Below are 25332 nucleotides of genomic sequence, written 5' to 3' on the forward strand. Positions count from 1 at the left end.
AGCTAAGCAGGGCGTGTATGCTGTGGGGTGCCTGTGTGCCAGCTAAGTGCTTTTTGGCCAGGGTCCCACTGCAAGGAGGGTGCAGAGCTGGCCAGGGTTTCAGGTTGCAGCTGGTTGATGGGGTGTGGAGCTCGCCCACTGTCAAGTGCGAGCATCGAGCATCATCGTTGTGAACTTTCCCCTAGGCTGTGTGACCGAGACTCCCGAAGACAAGAGTGACTGAGAGGAAGAGGAGGAGGGGCGGGCTCCCGGCAAGGCATTCGCTCCTGAGCAGAGTCCTGCAAAGGTCAGTGGCGGGGGGCAGGGGTTGGGGCTGGGGTGCAGAATGGGGTCGGAGAGACACCAGGCCCCAGGCCAGAACGGATGGGTGGGGCCTGGTTGTCGCCTCATCATCTCGGCATGCCTTGGAGGGGCTTCTGCAGTGGGGAGGCAAGCTGGTGCTGCAGGGGCAGTGGCACCAGAGAGAGTGCCCCCCCTCCCTGGACGTTCCAAGCACCAGTGATCCTTGGCTTGCTTTTTCTTAAAAAAAATTTTTTTTTTTTTTTGGATAGGCAGAGTGGACAGTGAGAGAGAGAGAGAGAGACAGAGAGAATAAATTTTTATTTATATATTTTCATTTATTTGAAAGGCAGAACCAAAACGAGCCAGAGCCAGAGCTTCCATCTGCTGGTTTTCCCTCCAGATGCCTGGAACAGCCTCTAGGCTGGGCCTGGCTGAACCCAGGAGCTAGGGGCTCCATTCTGGTACCTGTATTCAGTGGCAGGGACCCAAGTACTTGAGGAGCCACTACTGCTGCCTCCCAGGGTGTGCCTTAGCAGGAACCGGAAGTGGAGCCTGGCTTTCTTATCTCCCACCTGAACTCTGTTTCCTCACTGCGTCCCAGATGGAGAAGGAGGAGGAGACAACCCGGGAGCTGCTGCTGCCCAACTGGCAGGGCAGCGGCTCCCACGGGCTGACCATCGCCCAGAGGGACGACGGCGTCTTTGTGCAGGAAGTGATGCAGAACTCCCCTGCGGCCCGCACTGGGGTGGTCAAGGAGGGTGAGTCACCCCGGGTGCAGAGCGGGCACCGGGTTAGTGGGGGTGTGTGGGGGGGTGTTGCCAGGAAGGGAAGGGAGCAGGGAAGCAGGCAGAAGTGTGTGAGCAGCTGTGGCAGGCCTGGCCCCAGCAGCCCGAACCCTGGTCCTGCCCTCCCTTGCTCACCCCGTGTCCCTTGCTTCTGCTCCTTGGGGGAGGCAGGCCTGTGGGGTAGTGGAAATCTAGTCCTTAGCTCTGGCTTCCCCACCCACCAGCTTTGCAGTATTGGGCCAGTTAGTTGGCCTTTCTATTTTAAAGATTTTATTTATTTGAGAGGCAGAGTTACAGATAGGAGAGAGGGAGAGACACAGAGAGGTCTTCCATCTGCTGGTTCACTCCCCAAATGTCCACAATGGCCAGAGCTGAGCCCACCCAAAGCCAGGAGCCAGGAGCCTCTTCCAGGTCTTCCACGTGGGTGCAGGGGCCCAAGCATGTAAGAAGATAGTCACATCTTCCACTGCCTCCCAGGCCATAGCTGGATTGGAAGAGGAGCAGCCAGGACTTGAACTGGCACCCATATGGGATGCTGGCACTGCAGGCAGAGGCTTAGCCCACTATGCCGCAGTGCCAGCCCCTAGTTCACCTTTCTGAGCCCCATTTGCCTCATCAGTGCAATGGGTATAACATGCTGGTCTTGCAGGGTGGTTGTGAGGGTTAAATGCACATCCATTTAAGTGCCTGGCAGGTGATGGCTGTGGTGTGGCTTTGCTCTGAAACTCAAGGTCTTACCTGCTTCTGGCTCCTTCCTGCTCAGGGGACCAGATTGTGGGGGCCACCATCTACTTTGACAACCTGCAGTCGGGTGAGGTCACCCAGCTGCTGAACACCATGGGGCACCACACTGTTGGCTTGAAGCTGCACCGCAAGGGGGATCGCTCCCCTGAGCCTGGCCAGACCTGGACGCACGAAGTTTTCAGCTCCCGCAGCTCCGAGGTGGTTCTGGTGAGTACCTGGCGGCGGGTCAGTGCCCCGGGTGTCCCTGTCCACAGCGGCTTCCTGTCTGCCTCCTGGGCCTCTCTTTCGATTCTTGCCCCTCCTTTCCCCTCCCTGCATGCTCTGGCGCCCTCGGCCAGCCTGCTGCTTCCTTCTGACGTGTGACTCACGTGTGGCATGTGGTTGAGGCTGCTCGGTCTCTTGAGAGTGCCTGCCGTGCACCACCACGAGAGCTGACTCTTGCAGTCTGGGCCAAGAAGCTCGGGGAGTTGGCTGCTTTGCAAGAATCTTTGACGTGATCTCACAGGTGCCCGCCTTTGCCCCGCAGACGCCGTGTTCTCTTTGAGAAGCCTGAGCTCCTTCTGTGAGGCACAGGCTGGGCAGCAGGTGCCTGCAGGGACGCTGCTGTGCCTGTACAGATGGCTTGTTGATCGAACAAAGATGGGTCCTCCAAGTGCAAGTGTTAGCACAGCACTTGGGCTTTCTGGTGTGCAGGGGCCCCTGGGAGGCCCCTCTTGGTTAAACATGCAAACCATTGAGTTGAGAATTGCTGCGCTGGAGGGTCTGGCTGGAGTGCCCATGCAGCAGGCTGGTTTGATTTCTCTGTGATGGATTGTAAATCCTTCTCCCAGGCTGCACAGTCTAGGAGTCTACACTGCCATGCTCTCTCCAACCAGAATGTCCCCCAGACAATTTGTTTTCCTCCTGTGATGTGGCTGTCAGCCCCTGTCTTCCATCCCGTGTGCCTTTCCCCAGGAGGCTCCCTGGACCTCTCTCTGTGATGGTCCTGGCTTCTTTGGGAACCAGGCAGCCGTGTTGTCGGCTGGGCTGTGGCCGGGCGTCTGGTGACTCAGGCAGACTCTGCTGCAACCTGTGCCGGGCCTGTCTTTCTGCAGAGCGGGGATGATGAAGAGTACCAGCGCATCTACACCACCAAGATCAAGCCTCGGCTCAAGTCGGAGGATGGCGTGGAAGGGGACCTGGGAGAGACCCAGAGCCGTACCATCACAGTGACCAGAAGGGTCACGGCCTACACTGTGGATGTGACCAGCCGCGAAGGAGCCAAGGACCTCGACATCAGCAGCCCTGAATTCATGGTCAAGATTCCGAGGCATGAACTGACTGAAATCTCCAATGTGGACGTGGAGACCCAGCCAGGGAAGACAGTGATCAGACTGCCCTCGGGCTCAGGGGCCGTCTCTCCAACCGCAGGCTCTGCTGTGGACATCCGAGCAGGTTCTGTGTGCACTTCAGGACCAGAGCACTCGAAGCTCCAGGTCACCGTGCCTGGGATAAAGGTGGGGAGTCCGGGTGTCAGTGTTAGCGCGAAGGGCTTAGACTTGGGTGGCAAAGGAGGGGTCCAAGTTCCAGGTGTGGACGTTTCGTCTTCTGTTGGGGGTGGGGCAGTAGAGGTGCAGGGCCCTTCCCTCGAGAGCAGTGACGGTGGGAAAATTAAAATCCCCACCATGAAGGTGCCAAAATTTGCTGTCTCGACAGGGCCTGAGGGCCATGCACCAGAGGCAGGGCTGAGTGTCTCTGCCCCTGAATTCTCTGTGGGGCACAAGGGCGGCAGACTAGGCTCGACCATTGGCGGGAACATCCAGACCCCGCAGCTAGAAGTCAGTGCCAATATTGAGGGGCTAGAGGGGAAACTGGAGGCCCCCCAGATCACTGGGCCGTCCCTTGAGGGTGACACAAGCCTGAAAGGTGCCAAGCCACAGGGGAGCATAAGGGTGGATGCCTCTGCTCCCCAGATCGAAGGCTATCTTTCTGGCCCCAGTGTGGGAGTTCCAGTCCCTGACCTTGATGTTCATGGGCCTGGGGGCAAACTAAATGTGCCCAAGATGAAAGTCCCCAAGTTCTCTGCATCGGGCTCAATGGGAGAGGGAGCTGGCATGGATGTGACAATGCCCACAGGTGAGATGACTCTCCCTGGGGTCTCTGGCGAGGTCAGCCTGCCCGAGATTGCTACTGGTGGTCTAGAAGGGAAAGTGAAAGGTGCCAAAGTCAAGACTCCTGAACTGATTGTTCAGAAGCCAAAAATCTCTATGCAGGATGTGGATCTGAACCTTGGGTCCCCTAAAGCGAAAGGAGACGTGAAGGTGTGTGCTCCTGGAGTGCAAGGCGATGTGAAAGGCCCTCAGGTGGCTGTTAAAGGCTCCAAAATGGACATAGAGATGCCAAACCTAGAGGGGACCTGGACAGGCCCCAAGCTTGGCAGTCCTTCTGGGAAAACAGGAAGCTATGGGATCTCTATGGCAGATGTAGACCTAAATGTGGCTGCACCTAAAATAAAAGGGGGTGTAGATGTCACGCTCCCCAAAGTGGAAGGGAAAGTCAAAGGCCCTGGTGTTGACATCAAAGGCCCCAGAGTAGATATCAGTGACCCAGATGCAGAAGGTCACGGGCCAGAATGGAACCTGAAAATGCCCAAGTTCAGCACTCCAGGGGTCAAAGGGGAAAGCCCAGCTGTACATGTGGCTCTACCCAAGGGAGATGTCAGTGTTTCAGGGCCCAAGGTCAGTGTGGAAGCCCCAGATGTCAATGTGGAGGGTCTGGGGGGCCAACTTAAAGGCCCTGATATTCAGCTGCCTGCAGTGAGCATCAAGTCACCAAAGATCTCCGTGCCTGATGTAGATTTGCATGCTAAAGGACCAGAGGTTAAGGGGGAGTGGGATGTAACAGTTCCAAAGCTTGAAGGGGAGCTAAAAGGCCCCAAAGTGGACATTGCTGCCCCAGATGTGGATGTTCATGGCCCGGACTGGCATCTGAAGATGCCCAAGATGAAGATGCCCAAATTCAGTGTGCCAGGGTTCAAAGCAGAGGGCCCAGAGGTGGATGTGAACCTGCCCAAGGCCGATGTCAACATTTCTGCGCCCAAGGTAGATGTGCATGCTCCGGACATGAGCATTGAGGGACCAGAAGGGAAGTTGAAAGGGCCCAAGTTTAAGATGCCTGACATGAATATCAAAGCCCCAAAGATCTCTGTGCCAGATGTGGACTTACATCTGAAAGGCCCTCACGTCAAGGGAGAATATGATGTCACGACGCCAAAGGTTCAAAGTGAGATTAAAGTTCCTGATGTTGAACTTAAAAGTGCCAGAGTGGACATTGAGGCTCCAGATGTAGATGTCCAAGGCCCAGACTGGCACCTGAAGATGCCCAAGATGAAAACGCCCAAGTTCAGCACGCCTGATGTGGATGTGAATCTGCCCAAGGCCGACATGGACGTCTCAGGACCCAGGGTAGATGTTGAAATTCCAGATGTGAATGTTGAAGGACCTGAAGGAAAGCTTAAGGGCCCCAAGTTTAAGATGCCTGAGATGAATATCAAGGCCCCTAAAATCTCCATGCCTGATGTGGATTTGCATATGAAAGGTCCCAAGGTAAAGGGTGAATACGATGTGACGGTGCCAAAGGTGGAAGGGGACCTGAAAGGCCCAAAAGTAGACGTCAGTGCCCCAGATGTTGAAGTTCATGGGCCTGATTGGAATCTGAAAATGCCAAAAATTAAAATGCCCAAATTTAGCATGCCTAGCCTCAAAGGAGAGGGCCCAGAATTGGATGTGAACCTGCCCAAAGCTGATGTGGACATTTCTGCACCAAAGGTAGATCTTAGTGCTCCTGATCTGAGTCTTGAAGGACCAGAAGGGAAGCTGAAGGGCCCCAAGTTTAAGATGCCTGAGATGCACTTCAAGGCCCCCAAGATCTCCATGCCTGATGTTGACATGGATCTTAAAGGACCCAAAATGAAAGGAAGTCTTGATGTGTCTGCACCAAAAGTAGAAGCTGAGATGAAAGTTCCAGATGTGGACATCAGAGGTCCTAAGGTGGACATTAAAGCCCCACATATGGAAGGTCAGGGTCCAGACTGGAGCCTAAAGATGCCCAAGATGAAAATGCCCAAGTTCACCATGCCCAGCCTCAAAGCAGAGGGCCCAGAAGTGGATGTGAACTTGCCCAAGGCCGACATTGATGTGTCTGCACCCAAAGTGGACATAGAAGCCCCAGATGTGAGTTTGGAGGGTCCAGAAGGGAAGCTGAAGGGCCCCAAATTCAAGATGCCTGAAATGCACTTCAAGGCCCCCAAGGTCTCCATGCCTGATGTGGACTTAAACTTGAAAGGCCCCAAAGTCAAAGGGGATATGGAAGTGTCTGTGCCCAAGGTCGAAGGGGAAATGAAAGTGCCAGATGTTGACATCAAAGCACCCAAGGTGAGCATTGATGCCCCAGATGTGGATGTTCAGGGGCCAGACTGGCACCTGAAGATGCCCAAGATGAAAATGCCCAAGTTCAGCATGCCTGGGTTCAAGGCAGAGGGCCCAGAAGTGGACGTGAACCTGCCCAAGGCTGACATTGATGTGTCTGCACCCAAGGTTGACATTGAAGGCCCTGATGTGAGTTTGGAGGGTCCAGAAGGGAAGCTGAAGGGCCCCAAATTTAAGATGCCTGAGATGCATTTCAAGACTCCCAAGGTCTCCATGCCTGATGCTGACCTGAATCTTAAGGGCCCCAAACTAAAGGGAGATGTGGATGTATCTTTGCCTAAGGTAGAAAGTGAAATAAAAGTGCCAGATATAGATATTAAAGGGCCCAAGGTTGAAGTTGGTGCCCCAGATGTGGATGCTCATGGCCCAGACTGGCACCTGAAGATGCCCAAGATGAAAATGCCCAAGTTCAGCATGCCTGGGTTCAAGGCAGAGGGCCCAGAAGTGGATGTGAACCTGCCCAAGGCTGACATTGATGTCTCAGGCCCCAAGGTGGATGTGGAAGTTCCAGATGTGAATATTGAAGGTCCAGATGTGAAAGTTAAAGGTCCCAAATTTAAGATGCCAGAAATGAATATAAAGCCTCAGAAGATCTCCATGCCAGATGTTGGTTTGCATTTGAAAGGTCCTAAAGTGAAAGGAGATTATGATGTTGCAGTTCCAAAAGTAGAAGGAGAGATAAAAGCTCCTGATGTTGACATCAAAGGTCCCAAAGTAGACATGAATGCACCAGAGGTTCATGGCCCAGACTGGCACCTGAAGATGCCGAAGGTGAAAATGCCCAAGTTCAGCATGCCTGGGTTCAAAGGGGAGAGCCCAGAAGTGGATGTGAACCTGCCCAAGGCCGACATTGACGTCTCTGGACCCAAGGTGGATGTGGACATTGAAGCTCCAGAGGGGAAAATAAAGGGCCCCAAGTTCAGGATGCCAAGCATGAATATACAGACACACAAAATCTCTATGCCTGATGTTGGGCTTAATCTGAAAGCCCCTAAACTGAAAACTGGTGTAGATGTTTCCCTTCCCAAAGTGGAAGGGGAATTGAAAGGCCCTCAAATTGATGTGAAAGCACCCAAAATGGATGTGGATGTTGGTGATATTGATCTTGAATGTCCTGATGCAAAGCTGAAAGGCTCCAAATTCAAGATGCCTGAGATGCATTTCAAGACCCCCAAGATCTCCATGCCTGATGTGGACTTAAACCTGAAAGGCCCCAAAGTCAAAGGGGATATGGAAGTGTCTGTGCCCAAGGTCGAAGGTGAAATGAAAGTGCCAGATGTTGACATCAAAGCACCCAAAGTGGGCATTGATGTCCCAGATGTGGATGTTCAGGGGCCAGACTGGCACCTGAAGATGCCCAAGATGAAAATGCCCAAGTTCAGCATGCCTGGGTTCAAAGCAGAGGGCCCAGAAGTGGATGTGAACCTGCCCAAGGCTGACATTGATGTGTCTGCACCCAAGGTTGACATTGAAGGCCCTGATGTGAGCATTGAGGGTCCAGAAGGGAAGCTGAAGGGCCCCAAATTTAAGATGCCTGAGATGCATTTTAAGTCTCCCAAGATCTCCATGCCCGATGTGGACTTAAACCTGAAAGGCCCCAAAGTCAAAGGGGAAATGGATGTGTCTGTGCCAAAACTTGAAGGAGATTTGAAGGGCCCCAGTGTGGATGTGACAATGCCTGATGTTGATCTTGAATGTCCTGATGCAAAGCTGAAAGGCCCCAAATTCAAGATGCCTGAGATGCATTTTAAGTCTCCCAAGATCTCCATGCCCGATGTGGACTTAAACCTGAAAGGCCCCAAAGTCAAAGGGAGTGTGGATGTGTCTGTGCCAAAACTCGAAGGAGATTTGAAAGGCCCCAGTGTGGATGTGACGATGCCTGATGTTGATCTTGAATGTCCTGATGCAAAGCTGAAAGGCCCCAAATTCAAGATGCCTGAGATGCATTTTAAGTCTCCCAAGATCTCCATGCCCGATGTGGACTTAAACCTGAAAGGCCCCAAAGTCAAAGGGAGTGTGGATGTGTCTGTGCCAAAACTCGAAGGAGATTTGAAAGGCCCCAGTGTGGATGTGACGATGCCTGATGTTGATCTTGAATGTCCTGATGCAAAGCTGAAAGGCCCCAAATTCAAGATGCCTGAGATGCATTTCAAGACCCCCAAGATCTCCATGCCCGATGTGGACTTAAACCTGAAAGGCCCCAAAGTCAAAGGGGATATGGATGTGTCCATGCCCAAGGTCGAAGGTGAAATAAAAGTGCCAGATGTTGACATCAAAGCACCCAAAGTGGGCATTGATGTCCCAGATGTGGATGTTCAGGGGCCAGATTGGCACCTGAAGATGCCCAAGATGAAAATGCCCAAGTTCAGCATGCCTGGGTTCAAAGCAGAGGGCCCAGAAGTGGACATGAACCTGCCCAAGGCTGACATTGATGTGTCTGCACCCAAGGTTGACATTGAAGCCCCAGATGTGAGTTTGGAGGGTCCAGAAGGGAAGCTGAAGGGCCCCAAATTTAAGATGCCTGAGATGCATTTCAAGACCCCCAAGATCTCCATGCCTGATGTGGACTTAAACCTGAAAGGCCCCAAAGTCAAAGGGAGTATGGATGTGTCTGTGCCAAAACTCGAAGGAGATTTGAAAGGCCCCAGTGTGGATGTGACGATGCCTGATGTTGATCTTGAATGTCCTGATGCAAAGCTGAAAGGCCCCAAATTCAAGATGCCTGAGATGCATTTCAAGACCCCCAAGATCTCCATGCCTGATGTGGACTTAAACTTGAAAGGCCCCAAAGTCAAAGGGGATATGGATGTGTCCATGCCCAAGGTCGAAGGTGAAATGAAAGTGCCAGATGTTGACATCAAAGCACCCAAGGTGAGCATTGATGCCCCAGATGTGGATGTTCAGGGGCCAGACTGGCACCTGAAGATGCCCAAGATGAAAATGCCCAAGTTCAGCATGCCTGGGTTCAAAGCAGAGGGCCCAGAAGTGGACGTGAACCTGCCCAAGGCTGACATTGATGTGTCTGCACCCAAGGTTGACATTGAAGGCCCTGATGTGAGCATTGAGGGTCCAGAAGGGAAGCTGAAGGGCCCTAAATTCAAGATGCCTGAAATGCATTTTCATGCTCCCAAGATCTCTATGCCTGATGTTGATTTCAACTTAAAGGGGCCTAAAATCAAAGGGGATGTTGATGTTTCTGCCCCAAAGTTGCAGGGTGAGTTAAAAGGTCCAGAGATGGATGTCAAGGGCCCAAAATTGGATGTTGAGAAGCCAGAAATATCTGTGGAAGGCCCAGAAGGCAAGTGGAAAAGTCCCAAGTTCAAGATGCCAGACATGCACTTTAAAGCTCCTAAAATCTCAATGCCAGACATTGATCTACACTTAAAGAGTCCCAAGATAAAGGGAGATGTAGATGTAGATGTTCCCAAGTTAGAAGCAGACCTCAAAAGTTCACATGTGGACATCAGTGGACCAGACATTGACATTGAAGGGCCAGAGGGAAAATTGAAAGGTCCCAAATTCAAGATGCCAGATATGCATTTCAAAGCTCCCAATATTTCTATGCCTGATGTTGATCTAAGTCTGAAAGGACCAAAAATCAAAGGGGATGTGGATGTGTCTGTGCCTGAGGTAGAAAGTAAAATTAAAGTACCAGATGTGGACATCAAGGGCCCCAAAGTTGATGTAAAAGCCCCTGATGTTCATGGCCCAGATTGGCACCTGAAGATGCCTAAGGTGAAAATGCCCAAGTTCAGCATGCCTGGGTTCAAAGCAGAGGGCCCAGAAGTGGACGTGAACCTGCCCAAGGCCGACATTGACGTCTCTGGACCCAAGGTGGACATTGAAGGCCCTGATGTGAGCATTGAAGGGCCAGAAGGAAAGCTGAAAGGTCCCAAGTTCAAGATGCCCGAGATGAACATCAAAGCCCCCAAGATCTCCATGCCTGACTTTGACTTAAATCTGAAAGGCCCCAAAGTGAAGGGGGATGTGGATGTGTCTCTTCCCAAAGTGGAAGGTGAGATTAAGGCTCCTGAAGTTGATCTCAAAGGCCCCAAAGTGGACATTGATGCCCCAGATGTGGATGTTCATGGCCCAGACTGGCACCTGAAGATGCCGAAGGTGAAAATGCCCAAGTTCAGCATGCCTGGGTTCAAGGCAGAGGGCCCAGAAGTGGATGTGAACCTGCCCAAAGCTGACATTGATGTCTCTGTACCCAAGGTGGACATTGAAGGCCCTGATGTGAGCATTGAAGGGCCAGAAGGAAAGCTGAAAGGTCCCAAGTTCAAGATGCCTGAGATGAACATCAAAGCCCCCAAGATCTCCATGCCTGATGTTGACTTAAATCTGAAAGGCCCCAAGGTGAAGGGGGATGTGGATGTGTCTCTGCCCAAAGTGGAAGGTGAGATTAAAGCTCCTGAAGTTGATCTCAAAGGCCCCAAAGTGGACATTGATGCCCCAGATGTGGATGTTCATGGCCCAGACTGGCACCTGAAGATGCCCAAGATAAAAATGCCCAAGTTCAGCATGCCTGGGTTCAAGGCAGAGGGCCCAGAAGTGGACGTGAACCTGCCCAAGGCTGACATTGACGTCTCTGTACCCAAGGTGGACATTGAAGGCCCTGATGTGAGCATTGAAGGGCCAGAAGGAAAGCTGAAAGGTCCCAAGTTCAAGATGCCTGAGATGAACATCAAAGCCCCCAAGATCTCCATGCCTGACTTTGACTTAAATCTGAAAGGTCCCAAAGTGAAGGGGGATGTGGATGTGTCTCTTCCCAAAGTGGAAGGTGAGATTAAGGCTCCTGAAGTTGATCTCAAAGGCCCCAAAGTGGACATTGATGCCCCAGATGTGGATGTTCATGGCCCAGACTGGCACCTGAAGATGCCGAAGGTGAAAATGCCCAAGTTCAGCATGCCTGGGTTCAAGGCAGAGGGCCCAGAAGTGGATGTGAACCTGCCCAAAGCTGACATTGATGTCTCTGTACCCAAGGTGGACATTGAAGGCCCTGATGTGAGCATTGAAGGGCCAGAAGGAAAGCCGAAAGGTCCCAAGTTCAAGATGCCTGAGATGAACATCAAAGCCCCCAAGATCTCCATGCCTGATGTTGACTTAAATCTGAAAGGTCCCAAAGTGAAGGGGGATGTGGATGTGTCTCTTCCCAAAGTAGAAGGTGAGATTAAGGCTCCCGAAGTTGATCTCAAAGGCCCCAAAGTGGACATTGATGCCCCAGATGTGGATGTTCATGGTCCAGATTGGCACCTAAAGATGCCTAAGGTGAAAATGCCCAAGTTCAGCATGCCTGGGTTCAAGGCAGAGGGCCCAGAAGTGGACGTGAACCTGCCCAAAGCTGACATTGACGTCTCTGTACCTAAAGTGGACATTGATGTTCCAGATGTGAATATCGAAGGTCCTGATGCGAAAATGAAGGGCCCCAAGTTCAAGATGCCTGAGATGAACATCAAGACTCCAAAGATTTCAATGCCAGATTTGGATATTAATCTCAAAGCCCCTAAAATGAAAGGGGAGGTAGATGTTTCGCCTCCAAGTATAGAAGCTGACTTAAAAGGAGCTACAGTTGACATTAAGGGCCCAAAGATAGATGTAGATGCTCCAGATATTGATGTTCATGGCCCAGAGGGCAAGTTAAAAGGTCCAAAACTCAAAATGCCTGAAATGCATGTAAACATGCCCAAGATCTCCATGCCAGAAATTGACTTGAATTTGAAAGGCTCAAAACTGAAGGGAGATGTTGATATTGCTGGTCCAAAATTGGAAGGTGACATCAAAGCTCCAAAATTGGATGTAAAGGGTCCAGAGGTGGACATTTCTGGCCCCAAGATGAATATTGAAGGCAAGTCAAAGAAATCACGTTTTAAGCTTCCCAAATTTAATTTTTCAGGCTCCAAAGTTCAGACACCTGAAATGGATGTCAAAGTTAAAAAGCCAGACATTGATGTAACAGGTCCAAAAGTTGATCTTAATGCTCCTGATGTTGAGGTCCAAGGAAAAGTGAAAGGATCCAAGTTTAAAATGCCTTTCCTGAGTATTTCATCTCCCAAAGTTTCTATGCCTGATGTGGAGCTAAATTTGAAAGGTCCTAAAGTCAAAGGAGATTTCGATGTTGCAGGTCCTAATTTAGAAGGTGATTTTAAAGGTCCCAAAGTGGACATTAAGGCACCAGAAGTCCATCTTAATGCACCTGATGTAGATGTTCATGGTCCAGACTGGAATGTGAAAATGCCCAAGATGAAGATGCCAAAGTTCAGTGTGCCTGGTGTAAAAGCTGAAGGGCCAGAAGTAGCTGTGGATCTACCCAAAGGAGACATCAACATAGAAGGTCCCAGTGTGAACATGGAGGGCCCAGAAGTCAATGTGGAAGGTCCGGAGGGAGGCCTAAAAGGTCCTAAATTCAAGGTACCTGACATGAATATCAAAGCTCCTAAGATCTCAATGCCTGACATTAACTTAAACCTTAAGAGTCCCAAGGTGAAAGGTGATGTAGATGTTTCCCTTCCTAAACTTGAAGGGGATCTCAAAGGACCAGAGCTTGATGTCAAAGGCCCAAAAGTGGACATTGATGCCCCAGATATGGAGGTTCATGGACCAGACTGGCACTTGAAGATGCCCAAGGTGAAAATGCCCAAGTTCAGCATGCCTGGGTTCAAAGCAGAGGGCCCAGAAGTGGATGTGAACCTGCCCAAAGCTGACATTGATGTCTCTGCACCCAAGGTGGACATTGATGTTCCAGATGTGAATATCGAAGGTCCTGATGCGAAAGTGAAGGGCCCCAAGTTCAAGATGCCTGAGATGAACATCAAAGCTCCTAAGATTTCCATGCCTGACTTTGACCTGAACTTGAAGGGTCCAAAAATGAAGGGTGATGTGGATGTGTCCTTGCCAAAAGTGGAAGGTGATCTAAAGGGTCCTGAGGTAGACATTAAGGGCCCCAAAGTAGACATTGAGACTCCTGACATTAACATTGAAGGTCCAGAGGGAAAATTGAAAGGGCCCAAATTTAAGATGCCAGAGATGCACCTAAAGGCTCCCAAGATCTCCATGCCTGATGTTGATCTTAACCTAAAAGGCCCCAAAGTGAAGGGGGACGTGGATGTATCTCTGCCCAAAGTGGAGGGTGACCTCACAGGCCCAGAAGTTGACATCAAGGGCCCAAAAATGGAAATTGACGCCCCAGATGTAGATGTTCATGGCCCAGACTGGCACCTGAAGATGCCCAAGATAAAAATGCCCAAGTTCAGCATGCCTGGGTTCAAAGCAGAGGGCCCAGAAGTGGATGTGAACCTGCCCAAAGCTGACATTGATGTCTCTGGACCCAAGGTGGACATTGAAGGCCCTGATGTGAGCATTGAAGGGCCAGAAGGAAAGCTGAAAGGTCCCAAGTTCAAGATGCCTGAGATGAACATCAAAGCCCCCAAGATCTCCATGCCTGACTTTGACTTAAATCTGAAAGGTCCCAAAGTGAAGGGGGATGTAGATGTGTCTCTTCCCAAAGTGGAAGGTGAGATTAAAGCTCCTGAAGTTGATCTCAAAGGCCCCAAAGTGGACATTGATGCCCCAGATGTGGATGTTCATGGCCCAGATTGGCACCTGAAGATGCCGAAGGTGAAAATGCCCAAGTTCAGCATGCCTGGGTTCAAGGCAGAGGGCCCAGAAGTGGATGTGAACCTGCCCAAGGCTGACATTGATGTCTCTGGACCAAAGGTGGACATTGAAACTCCTGACATTGACATTCATGGTCCCGAAGGAAAGCTGAAGGGACCTAAGTTTAAAATGCCTGATCTACATCTCAAGGCTCCCAAGATCTCCATGCCTGATGTTGATCTGAATCTGAAGGGTCCCAAGGTGAAGGGGGATGTGGATGTGTCTCTGCCCAAAGTGGAGGGTGACCTCACAGGCCCAGAAGTTGACATCAAGGGTCCCAAAGTGGACGTCAGTGCTCCAGATGTGGATGTTCATGGCCCAGACTGGCACCTGAAGATGCCGAAGGTGAAAATGCCCAAGTTCAGCATGCCTGGGTTCAAAGCAGAGGGCCCAGAAGTGGATGTGAACTTGCCCAAAGCCGACATTGACGTCTCTGTACCCAAGGTGGACATTGAAGGCCCTGATGTGAGCATTGAAGGGCCAGAAGGAAAGCTGAAAGGTCCCAAGTTCAAGATGCCTGAGATGAACATCAAAGCCCCCAAGATCTCCATGCCTGACTTTGACTTAAATCTGAAAGGTCCCAAAGTGAAGGGGGATGTGGATGTGTCTCTGCCCAAAGTGGAAGGTGAGATTAAGGCTCCTGAAGTTGATCTCAAAGGCCCCAAAGTGGACATTGATGCCCCAGATGTGGATGTTCATGGTCCAGACTGGCACCTGAAGATGCCAAAGGTGAAAATGCCCAAGTTCAGCATGCCTGGGTTCAAGGCAGAGGGCCCAGAAGTGGACGTGAACCTGCCCAAGGCTGACATTGATGTCTCTGTACCCAAGGTGGACATCGAAGGCCCTGATGTGAGCATTGAAGGGCCAGAAGGAAAGCTGAAGGGACCTAAGTTTAAAATGCCTGATCTACATCTCAAGGCTCCTAAGATCTCCATGCCTGATGTTGACTTAAATCTGAAAGGTCCCAAAGTGAAGGGGGATGTGGATGTATCTATTCCCAAAGTGGAAGGTGGGATTAAAGCTCCCGAAGTTGATCTCAAAGGCCCCAAAGTGGACATTGATGCCCCAGATGTAGATGTTCATGGCCCAGACTGGCACCTGAAGATGCCCAAGATAAAAATGCCCAAGATCAGCATGCCTGGGTTCAAGGCAGAGGGCCCAGAAGTGGACGTGAACCTGCCCAAAGCCGACATTGACGTCTCTGTACCCAAGGTGGACATTGAAGGCCCTGATGTGAGCATTGAAGGGCCAGAAGGAAAGCTGAAAGGTCCCAAGTTCAAGATGCCTGAGATGAACATCAAAGCCCCCAAGATCTCCATGCCTGACTTTGACTTAAATCTGAAAGGTCCCAAAGTGAAGGGGGATGTGGATGTGTCTCTGCCCAAAGTGGAAGGTGACCTCAAGGGTCCTGAAATTGACATCAAAGGCCCAAATGTGGACATTGACACTCCTGATGTCAGTATTGAAGGCCCAGAAGGAAAACTGAAGGGGCCTAAGTTTAAGATGCCTGAGATGCACATCAAAGCTCCCAAGATTTCTATGCCTGACTTTGACTTAAATCTTAAAGGGCCAAAGGTAAAGGGAGATGTGGACCTTTCACTGCCCAAGGTAGAAGGTGATTTGAAAGGGCCGGAGTTGGACATTGAAGGTCCTGAAGGGAAACTGAAAGGTCCCAAATTTAAGATGCCTGATGTTCATTTTAAAACCCCACAAATCTCCATGGGTGACATTGATTTGAACTTGAAAGGACCTAAGGTGAAAGGAGATTTTGATGTTTCTACTCCCAAGCTGGAAGGAGATATTAAAGGCCCCAAAGTGGATGTTAAAGTTCCTAAGCTGGACATCGACACTCCTGATGTTGACATTCATGGTCCCGAAGGAAAGCTGAAAGGACCTAAGTTTAAAATGCCTGATCTACATCTCAAGGCTCCCAAGATCTCCATGCCTGATGTTGATCTGAATCTGAAGGGTCCCAAGGTGAAGGGGGATGTGGATGTGTCTCTGCCCAAAGTGGAGGGTGACCTCACAGGCCCAGAAGTTGACATCAAGGGTCCCAAAGTGGACGTCAGTGCTCCAGATGTGGATGTTCATGGCCCAGACTGGCACCTGAAGATGCCGAAGGTGAAAATGCCCAAGTTCAGCATGCCTGGGTTCAAAGCAGAGGGCCCAGAAGTGGATGTGAACTTGCCCAAAGCCGACATTGACGTCTCTGTACCCAAGGTGGACATTGAAGGCCCTGATGTGAGCATTGAAGGGCCAGAAGGAAAGCTGAAAGGTCCCAAGTTCAAGATGCCTGAGATGAACATCAAAGCCCCCAAGATCTCCATGCCTGACTTTGACTTAAATCTGAAAGGTCCCAAAGTGAAGGGGGATGTGGATGTGTCTCTGCCCAAAGTGGAAGGTGAGATTAAGGCTCCTGAAGTTGATCTCAAAGGCCCCAAAGTGGACATTGATGCCCCAGATGTGGATGTTCATGGCCCAGACTGGCACCTGAAGATGCCGAAGGTGAAAATGCCCAAGTTCAGCATGCCTGGGTTCAAGGCAGAGGGCCCAGAAGTGGATGTGAACCTTCCCAAAGCCGACATTGACGTCTCTGTACCCAAGGTGGACATCGAAGGCCCTGATGTGAGCATTGAAGGGCCAGAAGGAAAGCTGAAAGGTCCCAAGTTCAAGATGCCTGAGATAAACATCAAAGCTCCTAAGATCTCCATGCCTGATGTTGATCTGGATTTGAAAGGACCCAAAGCCAGAGGAGATTTTGATTTGTCTGTTCCTAAGACTGACGGTGTCTTCAAGAGCCCAGATGTAGACTTGAAAGGTGTACGTCTGGATCTTGAGGGCCCTGATGGCAAAGTCAGTGGCCCAGATTTGAAGATGCCATCTCTGGAGATATCTGCTCCTAAATTGACTGCTCCTGATGTAGATCTGCATCTAAAGGCACCAAAAATCGGGGTTTCTGGTCCTAAATTGGAAGGTGGTGAAGTGGACCTCAAGGGCCCTAAAGTTGATTTAGAAGCTCCAAGCTTGGATGTACATATGGAGAGCCCAGATATTAACATTGAGGGGCCAGATATTAAAATTCCCAAATTCAAGAAGCCCAAGTTTGGATTTGGAGCAAAAAGCCCCAAAGCTGATGTCAAGGCGCCTTCCCTGGAGGTGACTGTTCCCGAAGCCGAGCTGAATGTTGAGACTCCTGAGGTTAGCGTTGGTGGCAAGGGCAAGAAGAGTAAGTTTAAAATGCCTAAAATTCACATGAGTGGTCCTAAAATGAAAGCCAAAAAACAGGGTTTTGATTTGAATGTTCCTGGGGGTGAAATTGATGCCAGTCTCAAGGCTCCTGATGTAGATGTTGGTGTCACGGGGCCGGACGCCGCGCTCAAAGTTGATGTGAAATCTCCTAAGACCAAGAAACCTATGTTTGGAAAAATGTACTTCCCAGATGTAGAGTTTGACATTAAGTCATCTAAATTTAAAGCTGAGGTCCCCAAAATGGAGGGTGAAATCCAGGCGCCAGATGTGGATATTTCTTCGCCAGGGATTGATGTGGAAGGACCTGACATCAAAGTGAAGGCTCCCAAGTTCAAGGTGCCAGGTGTGGATGTCTCAGGGCCAAAGATAGAGGGCGACTTGAAAGGCCCCAGTGTGCAGGCAAACTTGGATGCACCTGACATCAACATCAAGGGCCCAGATGCTAAAGTGAAAGCACCATCTTTTGGCATTTCTGCTCCTCATGTCTCCATGCCCGACGTGGACATTAACCTCAAAGGACCAAAGATAAAGGGTGATGTCCCTGCTGTGGGACTGGAAGGACCAGATGTCGATCTGCAAGGTCCAGAAGCAAAAATCAAATTCCCCAAGTTTTCAATGCCTAAGATCGGTGTCCCTGGTGTGAAAATGGAGGGTGGTGGAGCTGGGGTCCATGCCCAGCTGCCCTCTCTCGAAGGAGGCTTGAGTGCACCGGATGTTAAGCTTGAAGGACCTGATGTATCTCTAAAGGGGCCAGGAGTAGACTTGCCTTCAGTGAACCTCTCTATGCCCAAAGTCTCTGGGCCTGACCTTGACCTGAACTTGAAAGGACCAAGTTTGAAGGGAGACATGGATGCCTCTATTCCTGGCATGAAGGTGCATGCCCCAGGGCTTGACCTCAAAGGTGTTGGTGGAAAGGTGGAGATGGGAGGAGACGGCTTAAAAATGCCGGGGATCGACGTCACAACAGCACTTAATGTTGGGGCACCAGATGTGACACTGAAGGGACCAAGCCTGCAGGGAGACCTGGCTGTCTCTGGTGATATAAAGTGCCCTAAAGTATCCTTGGGTGCTCCCGATCTAAGCTTGGAGGCATCTGAAGATGGCCTTAAACTTCCCCAAATGAAGCTGCCCCAGTTTGGCATCTCCACTCCGGGGTCTGACTTGGATGTTCACATCAAGGGCCCACAAGCTGCTGGAGAACTAAAGGGGCCGGGCATGGATGTGAACCTGAGAGGACCTCAGATCTCAGCACCGGATGTGGACTTCAACTTGGAAGGACCAAACGTGAAAGGGAGCCTTGGGGCCATTGGTGAGGTGAAAGGCCCCACCGTTGACTTCCAGATGCCTGGAATTAAATCCCCTGGCTGTGATGTGGACCTGCCGGGTGTGAACGTGAAACTTCCAACTGGACAGATTTCTGGTCCTGAAATCAAAGGTGATCTGAAAGGTGCAGGAATGGGTTTCCACGGGGCTGCCCCCGACATCAGCGTGAAGGGGCCTTCCCTTAACATGGCCTCTCCTGAGGCAGATTTTGGTGTCAGCTTGAAGGGCCCAAAAATCAAAGGGGGTGTGGATGTTTCAGGGGGTGTCAGTGCCCCAGATGTCAGCCTGGGCGAAGGCCATGTGAGTGTCAAGGGCCCTGGGGGTGAGTTGAAGGGACCCCAGGTCTCCTCTGCTCTCAACTTGGATGCATCCAAGCTTGCTGGGGGCCTTCATTTCTCAGGACCAAAGGTTGAAGGTGTGAAAGGTCAGATTGGACTCCAGGGTCCTGGGATGAGTGTGTCTGGGCCTCAAGGTCACCTGGACAGTGGATCTGGAAAAGTCACATTCCCCAAGATGAAGATCCCCAAATTTGCCTTCTCTGGCCGCGAGCTGGTTGGCAGAGAGGTGGGAGTGGATATCAACTTCCCTAAAGAAGAGGCCAGCGTTCAGGCCAGTGTGGGAGAAGGAGAGTGGGAAGAATCCGAAGTAAAGCTTAAAAAATCCAAGATCAAAATGCCCAAGTTCAACTTTTCCAAACCTAAAGGGAAAGGCGGTGTCGCTGGCTCTCCAGAAGCGTCCATTTCCGGGTCCAAGGGTGACCTGAAGAGCTCCAAGGTCAGCCTGGGCTCTCTGGAGGGAGAGGTGGAGGCTGAGTCGTCTTCACCCAAAGGCAAATTCTCCCTGTTTAAAAGCAAGAAGCCACGGCACCGATCGAATTCCTTCAGCGATGAAAGGGAGTTCTCTGCCCCTTCCACTCCGACGGGGACTTTGGAATTTGAAGGTGGGGAAATGTCTCTGGAAGGTGGGAAAGCTAAGGGGAAACACGGGAAGCTGAAGTTCGGTACCTTTGGTGGATTGGGGTCAAAGAGTAAAGGTCATTATGAGGTGACTGGAAGCGATGACGAGGCAGGCAAGTTACAGGGGAGCGGCGTGTCCTTGGCCTCCAGTGACAGTGGGACTAAGGTTGGCATCCAGCTTCCCGAAGTGGAGGTGGCAGTTTCCACAAAGAAAGAGTAGCAGGCCTCTGTATGTGTGTACATATATATATATATAAAAACCACATCCGCCTTGGTGTGTTTGTATATAAACTCCAAGGAGAAACACACCGACAGCCTCAGCAATAATGCAGAGAGCGTGCAGAACCACCGCCTTTAGGCTCCTGTCGCTCTGCAGGTGGGTGCAGTCCTGCGTTCTTCCAGCCCATGTGCAAAGTCAACAGTATTCGCCTTCAGATTTCAGTTGTTTTTGCATTGAATGCTGAGAGCTCCTGTTTCCCAAGCCAGCTTTTGTGTTTATTATCCTCATTTTTACTGAACATTGTTAGTGTTGGGGTAGTGGCAACCGACTTCTTCATTGTCATGACTTTTTTGGGGCTTTTGTTAGGGAGGGAGGGTGGGCTAGAAGGCGGCAGAGGGGGCCGGGTCTCTGTTTGTCCCAGGATTGCAGCAAGCACCCGGAGGTGGCCTCAGGGAGTGGGCAGCCCAGGGTGTGAGCGTTCTTAGACTGGCAGCGTAGCTTTCTCCCCTCTGGGCTAGCGGTTCCAGCCAGGGTGGTGCTCATGGTGAGAGGGAATTAGAAACTGTTTGCAGATTGTCCAACCCACTAGGTCAACATGAGGGGCTTCCAGACTGTGTTTTGTAAGAGAAATGTTTTACTCATGACTGCCATGTTCCAGCTTAGTTGATTTCTTTTAATGAATACGCTCATGATTACGAGATTTTCTGGCACTTTAATGGCAAATGAATTGAGAATGTAAAAAAAATTGATGCTGTCCAAGGCAAATAAAGCTGTTTATTAACCTCCATGTCTGGTGCCTTTGCCTGCTGTGTTGGGGGCATGCAGCCTGGGGAGACTGCACACCCCACCCTCCTCGTGCAGACTCGATCTACCCAGTGGCATTGACTTTGCAGTGCTCACCTCCATGGAGGTGATGGGAGGAATTCTTGGCCTTCTGAATCCCACTTCTGCGAAGTCAAGGGAGGCTTGGCATGTTGGCAGCCCAACCCTCCCCCGACCCCCGTACCCATCTGCCAACTCTGCACCCTCGAATGAGAGTACGAGGTTCAGGAGTGGTTCTGAAGGGTGAAGGGAGGCAGCCGGGAATGGAAGAGAGGCCTAGCTGTGAGTCACAGGCCTGTCACCTACTCCTGGTGGTGGCTTCCAGTCACCAACTCCCTTGGGGCTTCAACTTGCTCTTTAAAATAAGGGCCCTGATCTCATATTAGGTATCTTGATGGTTCCATCTAGTCCATTTTATGGCTAAATGGTGTGGAAAATCTCTTCTGGTCAAAATGTCCTTTGGATTTCTAGTTCTGCAGACGATATGTGGTGGCGGAGCTTTCTAGTGACTGGCTCTCAGTATTGGTCATGGCTGGGAAAAGGGTGGTGCCTTTGTGTCCCACCACAATCAGACCAGGGGCAGCGTGGTGGAGCAGTGGGTTAAGCCACTGCCTGCAATGCCAACAAACCATATGGGTGCCGGTTCAAGTCCCAGGTGGCCCACTTCCAATCCAGCTCCAAGTGTTTGAGCCCTTGTACCCACGTGGGAGGCCTGGAAGAAGCTTCTAGCCTGGCTCAGCCATGGCTGTTGGAGCCACCTGGGAAGTGAACCATTGGATGGAAGATCTCTCTCTCTCTGTAACTCTGCCTTTCAAATAAATAAATCTTAAAAAAAAAAAAAAAGAAGAAAAAGAAACAACAAAAACAAAACCAAGATTGTCCCCGGTGCCATTCCCTAGAGCTGCTGCCTTTTGCCACTGGAGGTGGCGTTGCACCTCTCTGATTTCCCCAGACCAGTGAGAATAGCCTCTGCCTGCAGCGCCAACAAACCATATGGGTGCTGGTTCAGCTCCAAGTGTTTGAGCCCTTGTAGCCATGTGGGAGGCCTGGAAGAACATTTTTTGAATATTCCAGCCGAGCTGCCCTCCCCAGCCCACCCTGGCGGTGCAGTTCTGCACACAGCTGTGGGAGCTTTGCCTCCTGTGGCATCGCCTGTTCTTGCTCGGGTTTCAGCTGCGTATTCCCCAGCTTCATTCCTGCCTACCTCAGCCAGCAGGACTGGGGGTGTAGAGGCCAACTGTGGCTCTTGGCTTTGGGAGAAGCAGGTGAAGAGGGAGGCCCTTGATCTCTTGTTAGTGCATTTCTTTAGATGACTGACCTGTGGCTGCTTCTGTGAGTTGGACAATGTAACTCCTCTGAAGCTCAGTTTTCACACCAGTAAATTGGGAAAGTATTCATAGGACCGAAGGGTCCATTCAGGTGTTTGGGTCACGTCAAGGCTGGAATATCCCCTTATCTGAAAGAACTGTTTCAGATTTTGATTTTTTTTACTGATTTTTGAATATTTTCAGTTACATAATGAGATATCTTAGGGATAGGACTCAAATCTAAGCGTAGAATTCATTTGTGTTTCATATACACGTAACTTGAAGGTAATTTTGTACCATATCTTAATTTTTGAAAAAAATTTATTAATTTGAAAGGAAATTTCCATCCACTGGTTATTCCCCAAATGCCTGCGATGGCCAGGGTTAGACCAAGCTGAAGCTGGAAGCTGGGAGCTCAGCTCAGGTCTCCCACAGGAGTGGCAGGGACTCAACTACTTGAGCCATCATCAGCTGCCTCCCAGGATGCATTAGCAGGAAGCAGAAATCAAGAGTGGAGCTGGGACTCCAACCCAGGTACTCCAGCACTGGAAGTGAGCATTAAGATTTATTTATTTGTTTGAAAGTTTGGGCCGGCGCCGTGGCTCAACAGGCTAATCCTCCGCCTTGCGGCGCCGGCACACCGGGTTCTAGTCCCGGTCGGGGCACCGGATTCTGTCCTGGCTGCCCCTCTTCCAGGCCAGCTCTCTGCTGTGGCCAGGGAGTGCAGTGGAGGATGGCCCAAGTGCCATTGGATCAGCGCGGTGCGCTGGCCGCAGCGCGCCAGCCGTGGTGGCCATTGGAGAGTGAACCAACACCAAAGGAAGACCTTTCTCTCTGTCTGTCTCTCTCATTGTCCACTCTGTCAAAAAAAAAAAAAAAAAAAAAAAAAAGTCAGAGTTATAGAAAGGCGGAGGCAGAGAGAGAGAGTCTTCCATTTGCTGGTTCACTCCCCAGATGGCTGGAGCTGCACCAATCTGAAGCCAGGATCCAGGAGCTTCTTCTGGGTCTCCCATGTGGGTGCAGGGGTCCAAGGACTTGGGGCATCTTCTACTGCTTTTCCCAGGCTCATTTTCAGGGAGCTGGATCAGAAGTGGAGCAGCCAGGACTCAAACCAGCACTCATACGGGATGCTGGCAATGCAGATAGTGGCTTTTCCTGTTGTGCCACAGCGCCTGCCCCAGAAGTGAGCATCTTAACAGCTAGGCCAAACATCTGACCCTATAAAATATTTATAATAATTTTGTGCATGGAGGCAGATGTAGTGGCAGAGTGGGTTAAGCTGTTGCTTGGAACACCTGTATCCCATACTGGGAATTTGAATCCTGGCTTCTCCGCTTCTGATGAACTTCCTGCTGATGCATCCTGGGAGGCAGTAGATGCCCCAAGCTCATGCGCTTGGAGCCCTGTCATCCACATGGGTGACCCGAGTGGATCTCCTTGGTTCCCGACTTTGGCCTGGCCCAGCAACACCACGCGGCTGGCTAGGTGCTTTCCTGTTGCCACTGATCTCAAAATCATTTTCTGCCGACCTCTGTGAACTGAATGACGTGATAGATGTGAAAACCAGAATGCTTTGAACACTGGAGGTACCATGGAAATAATATCGTCTCCCAGGGACGATGGGTCCGGTATCAGTTCCTGAGTTCTCAGGGCAAGACCTCAGTGCTGGAGCAGTTCAGTGGTGGTAGGCGGGACAGAGAAGGAACATGGCAATCAGACATTCAAGCTCCAGTTATCACCCTCTTCTCACTTCAGGCCCAGGCTGGAGGCAGTGGTGACAGAACCGGAACCTTCCCTCTTGAAGTGACCGTCGTTATAGAAAGGGCAGCATGGGCTGGAGTGACATGTGGAGGGCCTATCCCAGGTGGCCGCCTTTTTTTTTTTTTTTTTTTGACAGGCAGAGTGGACAGTGAGAGAGAGACAGAGAGAAAGGTCTTCCTTTTGCCGTTGGTTCACCCTCCAATGGCCGCCGCGGTAGGCGCGCTGCGGCCGGCGCACCGCGCTGTTCCGATGGCAGGAGCCAGGTGCTTCTCCTGGTCTCCCATGGGGTGCAGAGCCCAAACACTTGGGCCATCCTCCACTGCACTCCCTGGCCACAGCAGAGAGCTGGCCTGGAAGAGGGGCAACCGGGACAGGATCGGTGCCCCGACCGGGACTAGAACCCGGTGTGCCGGCGCCGCAAGGCGGAGGATTAGCCTGTTGAGCCACGGCGCCGGCCAGGTAGCCACCTTTTGCCTCCTACCTGCCAGCCCTCACTGCCCCCTCCCACCCTGATCCCCCTCCTGCGTTCGCCACCTGCTTCTGCCCCCTCTCAGGGAGGTGGGATGTTCTAAGTAAGTCCTCCAGGGGCCCAGCTCACACGGCTGAGGCCTCTGAGGCCCCAGGTCCCACGTTCCGGGTGAGAGCAGCATCGGGAGACTGGGAGGGATTGGGCTGGGCTCTTCTGTGTCCTTCCTTAGGAACTCCAGGCCCAAGGTTGGCCTTGTAGGCAGGGGGACTGTGTGTGAACAGTGGTGTGGCTGAGGGTGCATCTGGAAAACCAAGCTATTCAGAAATGCACCATGGGCTGGCAAATGTGAAGAGTTTTCGTAAACTTGAACTCATTTCTGCATCTGCCAGGCAAGCATCCCTCCAGCAAAGGTAGCTCCACTTGTAGACACTTCAGCCAAGCAGGCTTTAATAATGGGAACTGTTTGTGGACTCCTGGGGACAGTGGAAGGCTGATACCAATCCTGGGCCTGAAGAGGCTTGGGGAAGAAACAGTGTCCCAGAGGGTAGTGCGAACAGGAGGTAGAGGAAGGACCAGGAAGCATCAGCAGGGTGGTAGGCTGGGGAGTGGGGGGTGGGCAGGACCAGAGCATCTGTTAGAGGTGTGGCAGCAGGGACAGAGCCCTGACCTCGCTTCCTCCTGCTGAGGGGCCAGGGAGCCCAGGTGTTGCAGGTGATCAGCCTCTGGGGCCCAGAGCAGGGAAGAGCAGCAGGGAGAAGAGCAGAGGGTGGAGGGGGCCAACAGCACCCAGGACAATGTCTCAATTCTCTTTGCTGTTTGCAAAGCTTGAATTTTTATATATCGAGGTTTCATAAAATAGCCACAATAATATGGTTTATGTTTAAGGTGGGGTCATAAAGTAAAGTGATACTTAAAGCACACACACACACACACACACACCTCCCAATGGCTGTTCTGTTCTCAGCTACACAGTTGCTGGTGTGAAAATGCTACTGCTAAGAGTTCCCCGTCTTCTGGAACTGCCCTCAGAATCACCTGTACATAAAAAAAAATGATTTCCTTAGGGGAACACAAATCTGCTCTTGATCTTTGCAAACAGCTAAAGGGCCTGGAAAACACTCTGGGGTTGCCAGGACAGACCCATGGTCTGGGAGTCTGGGATTAGCTGTGGCCTTGGGCAAATGAAGGCCCCTGTCTGAACCTTGTTTTTAAAATTTATTTATTTATAAAAAAAGGACTTATTTATTTATTTACTTGACAGGCAGAGCGACAGAGGGAGAGATCTTTCCTCT

The 25332-nt window shown here is 51.1% G+C and overlaps 1 protein-coding gene across 6 annotated transcripts in view; it reads left to right on the forward strand.

Moving 5' to 3' along the window:
• AHNAK (AHNAK nucleoprotein) overlaps positions 1-25332 on the forward strand; it is a 97493-nt gene that overhangs the window by 8762 nt on the left and 63399 nt on the right. For 3 of the 6 annotated variants that reach the window (XM_062196003.1, XM_062196005.1, XM_062196004.1), the window contains exons 2-5: positions 186-286; positions 884-1040; positions 1831-2018; positions 2906-20468. In XM_062196003.1, the coding sequence (XP_062051987.1) occupies positions 884-1040; positions 1831-2018; positions 2906-19681 (17121 nt within the window). In that variant the 5' untranslated portion in view covers positions 186-286 and the 3' untranslated portion in view covers positions 19682-20468. Of the gene's footprint in view, positions 1-185; positions 287-883; positions 1041-1830; positions 2019-2905; positions 20469-25332 lie in introns of those variants that run through there. The other 3 variants (XM_062196007.1, XM_062196006.1, XM_062196008.1) reach the window with 1 other exon arrangement.

This window comes from Lepus europaeus, chromosome 7 (assembly GCF_033115175.1).
Source record: "Lepus europaeus isolate LE1 chromosome 7, mLepTim1.pri, whole genome shotgun sequence".
Taxonomy (NCBI): Eukaryota; Metazoa; Chordata; class Mammalia; order Lagomorpha; family Leporidae; genus Lepus; species Lepus europaeus.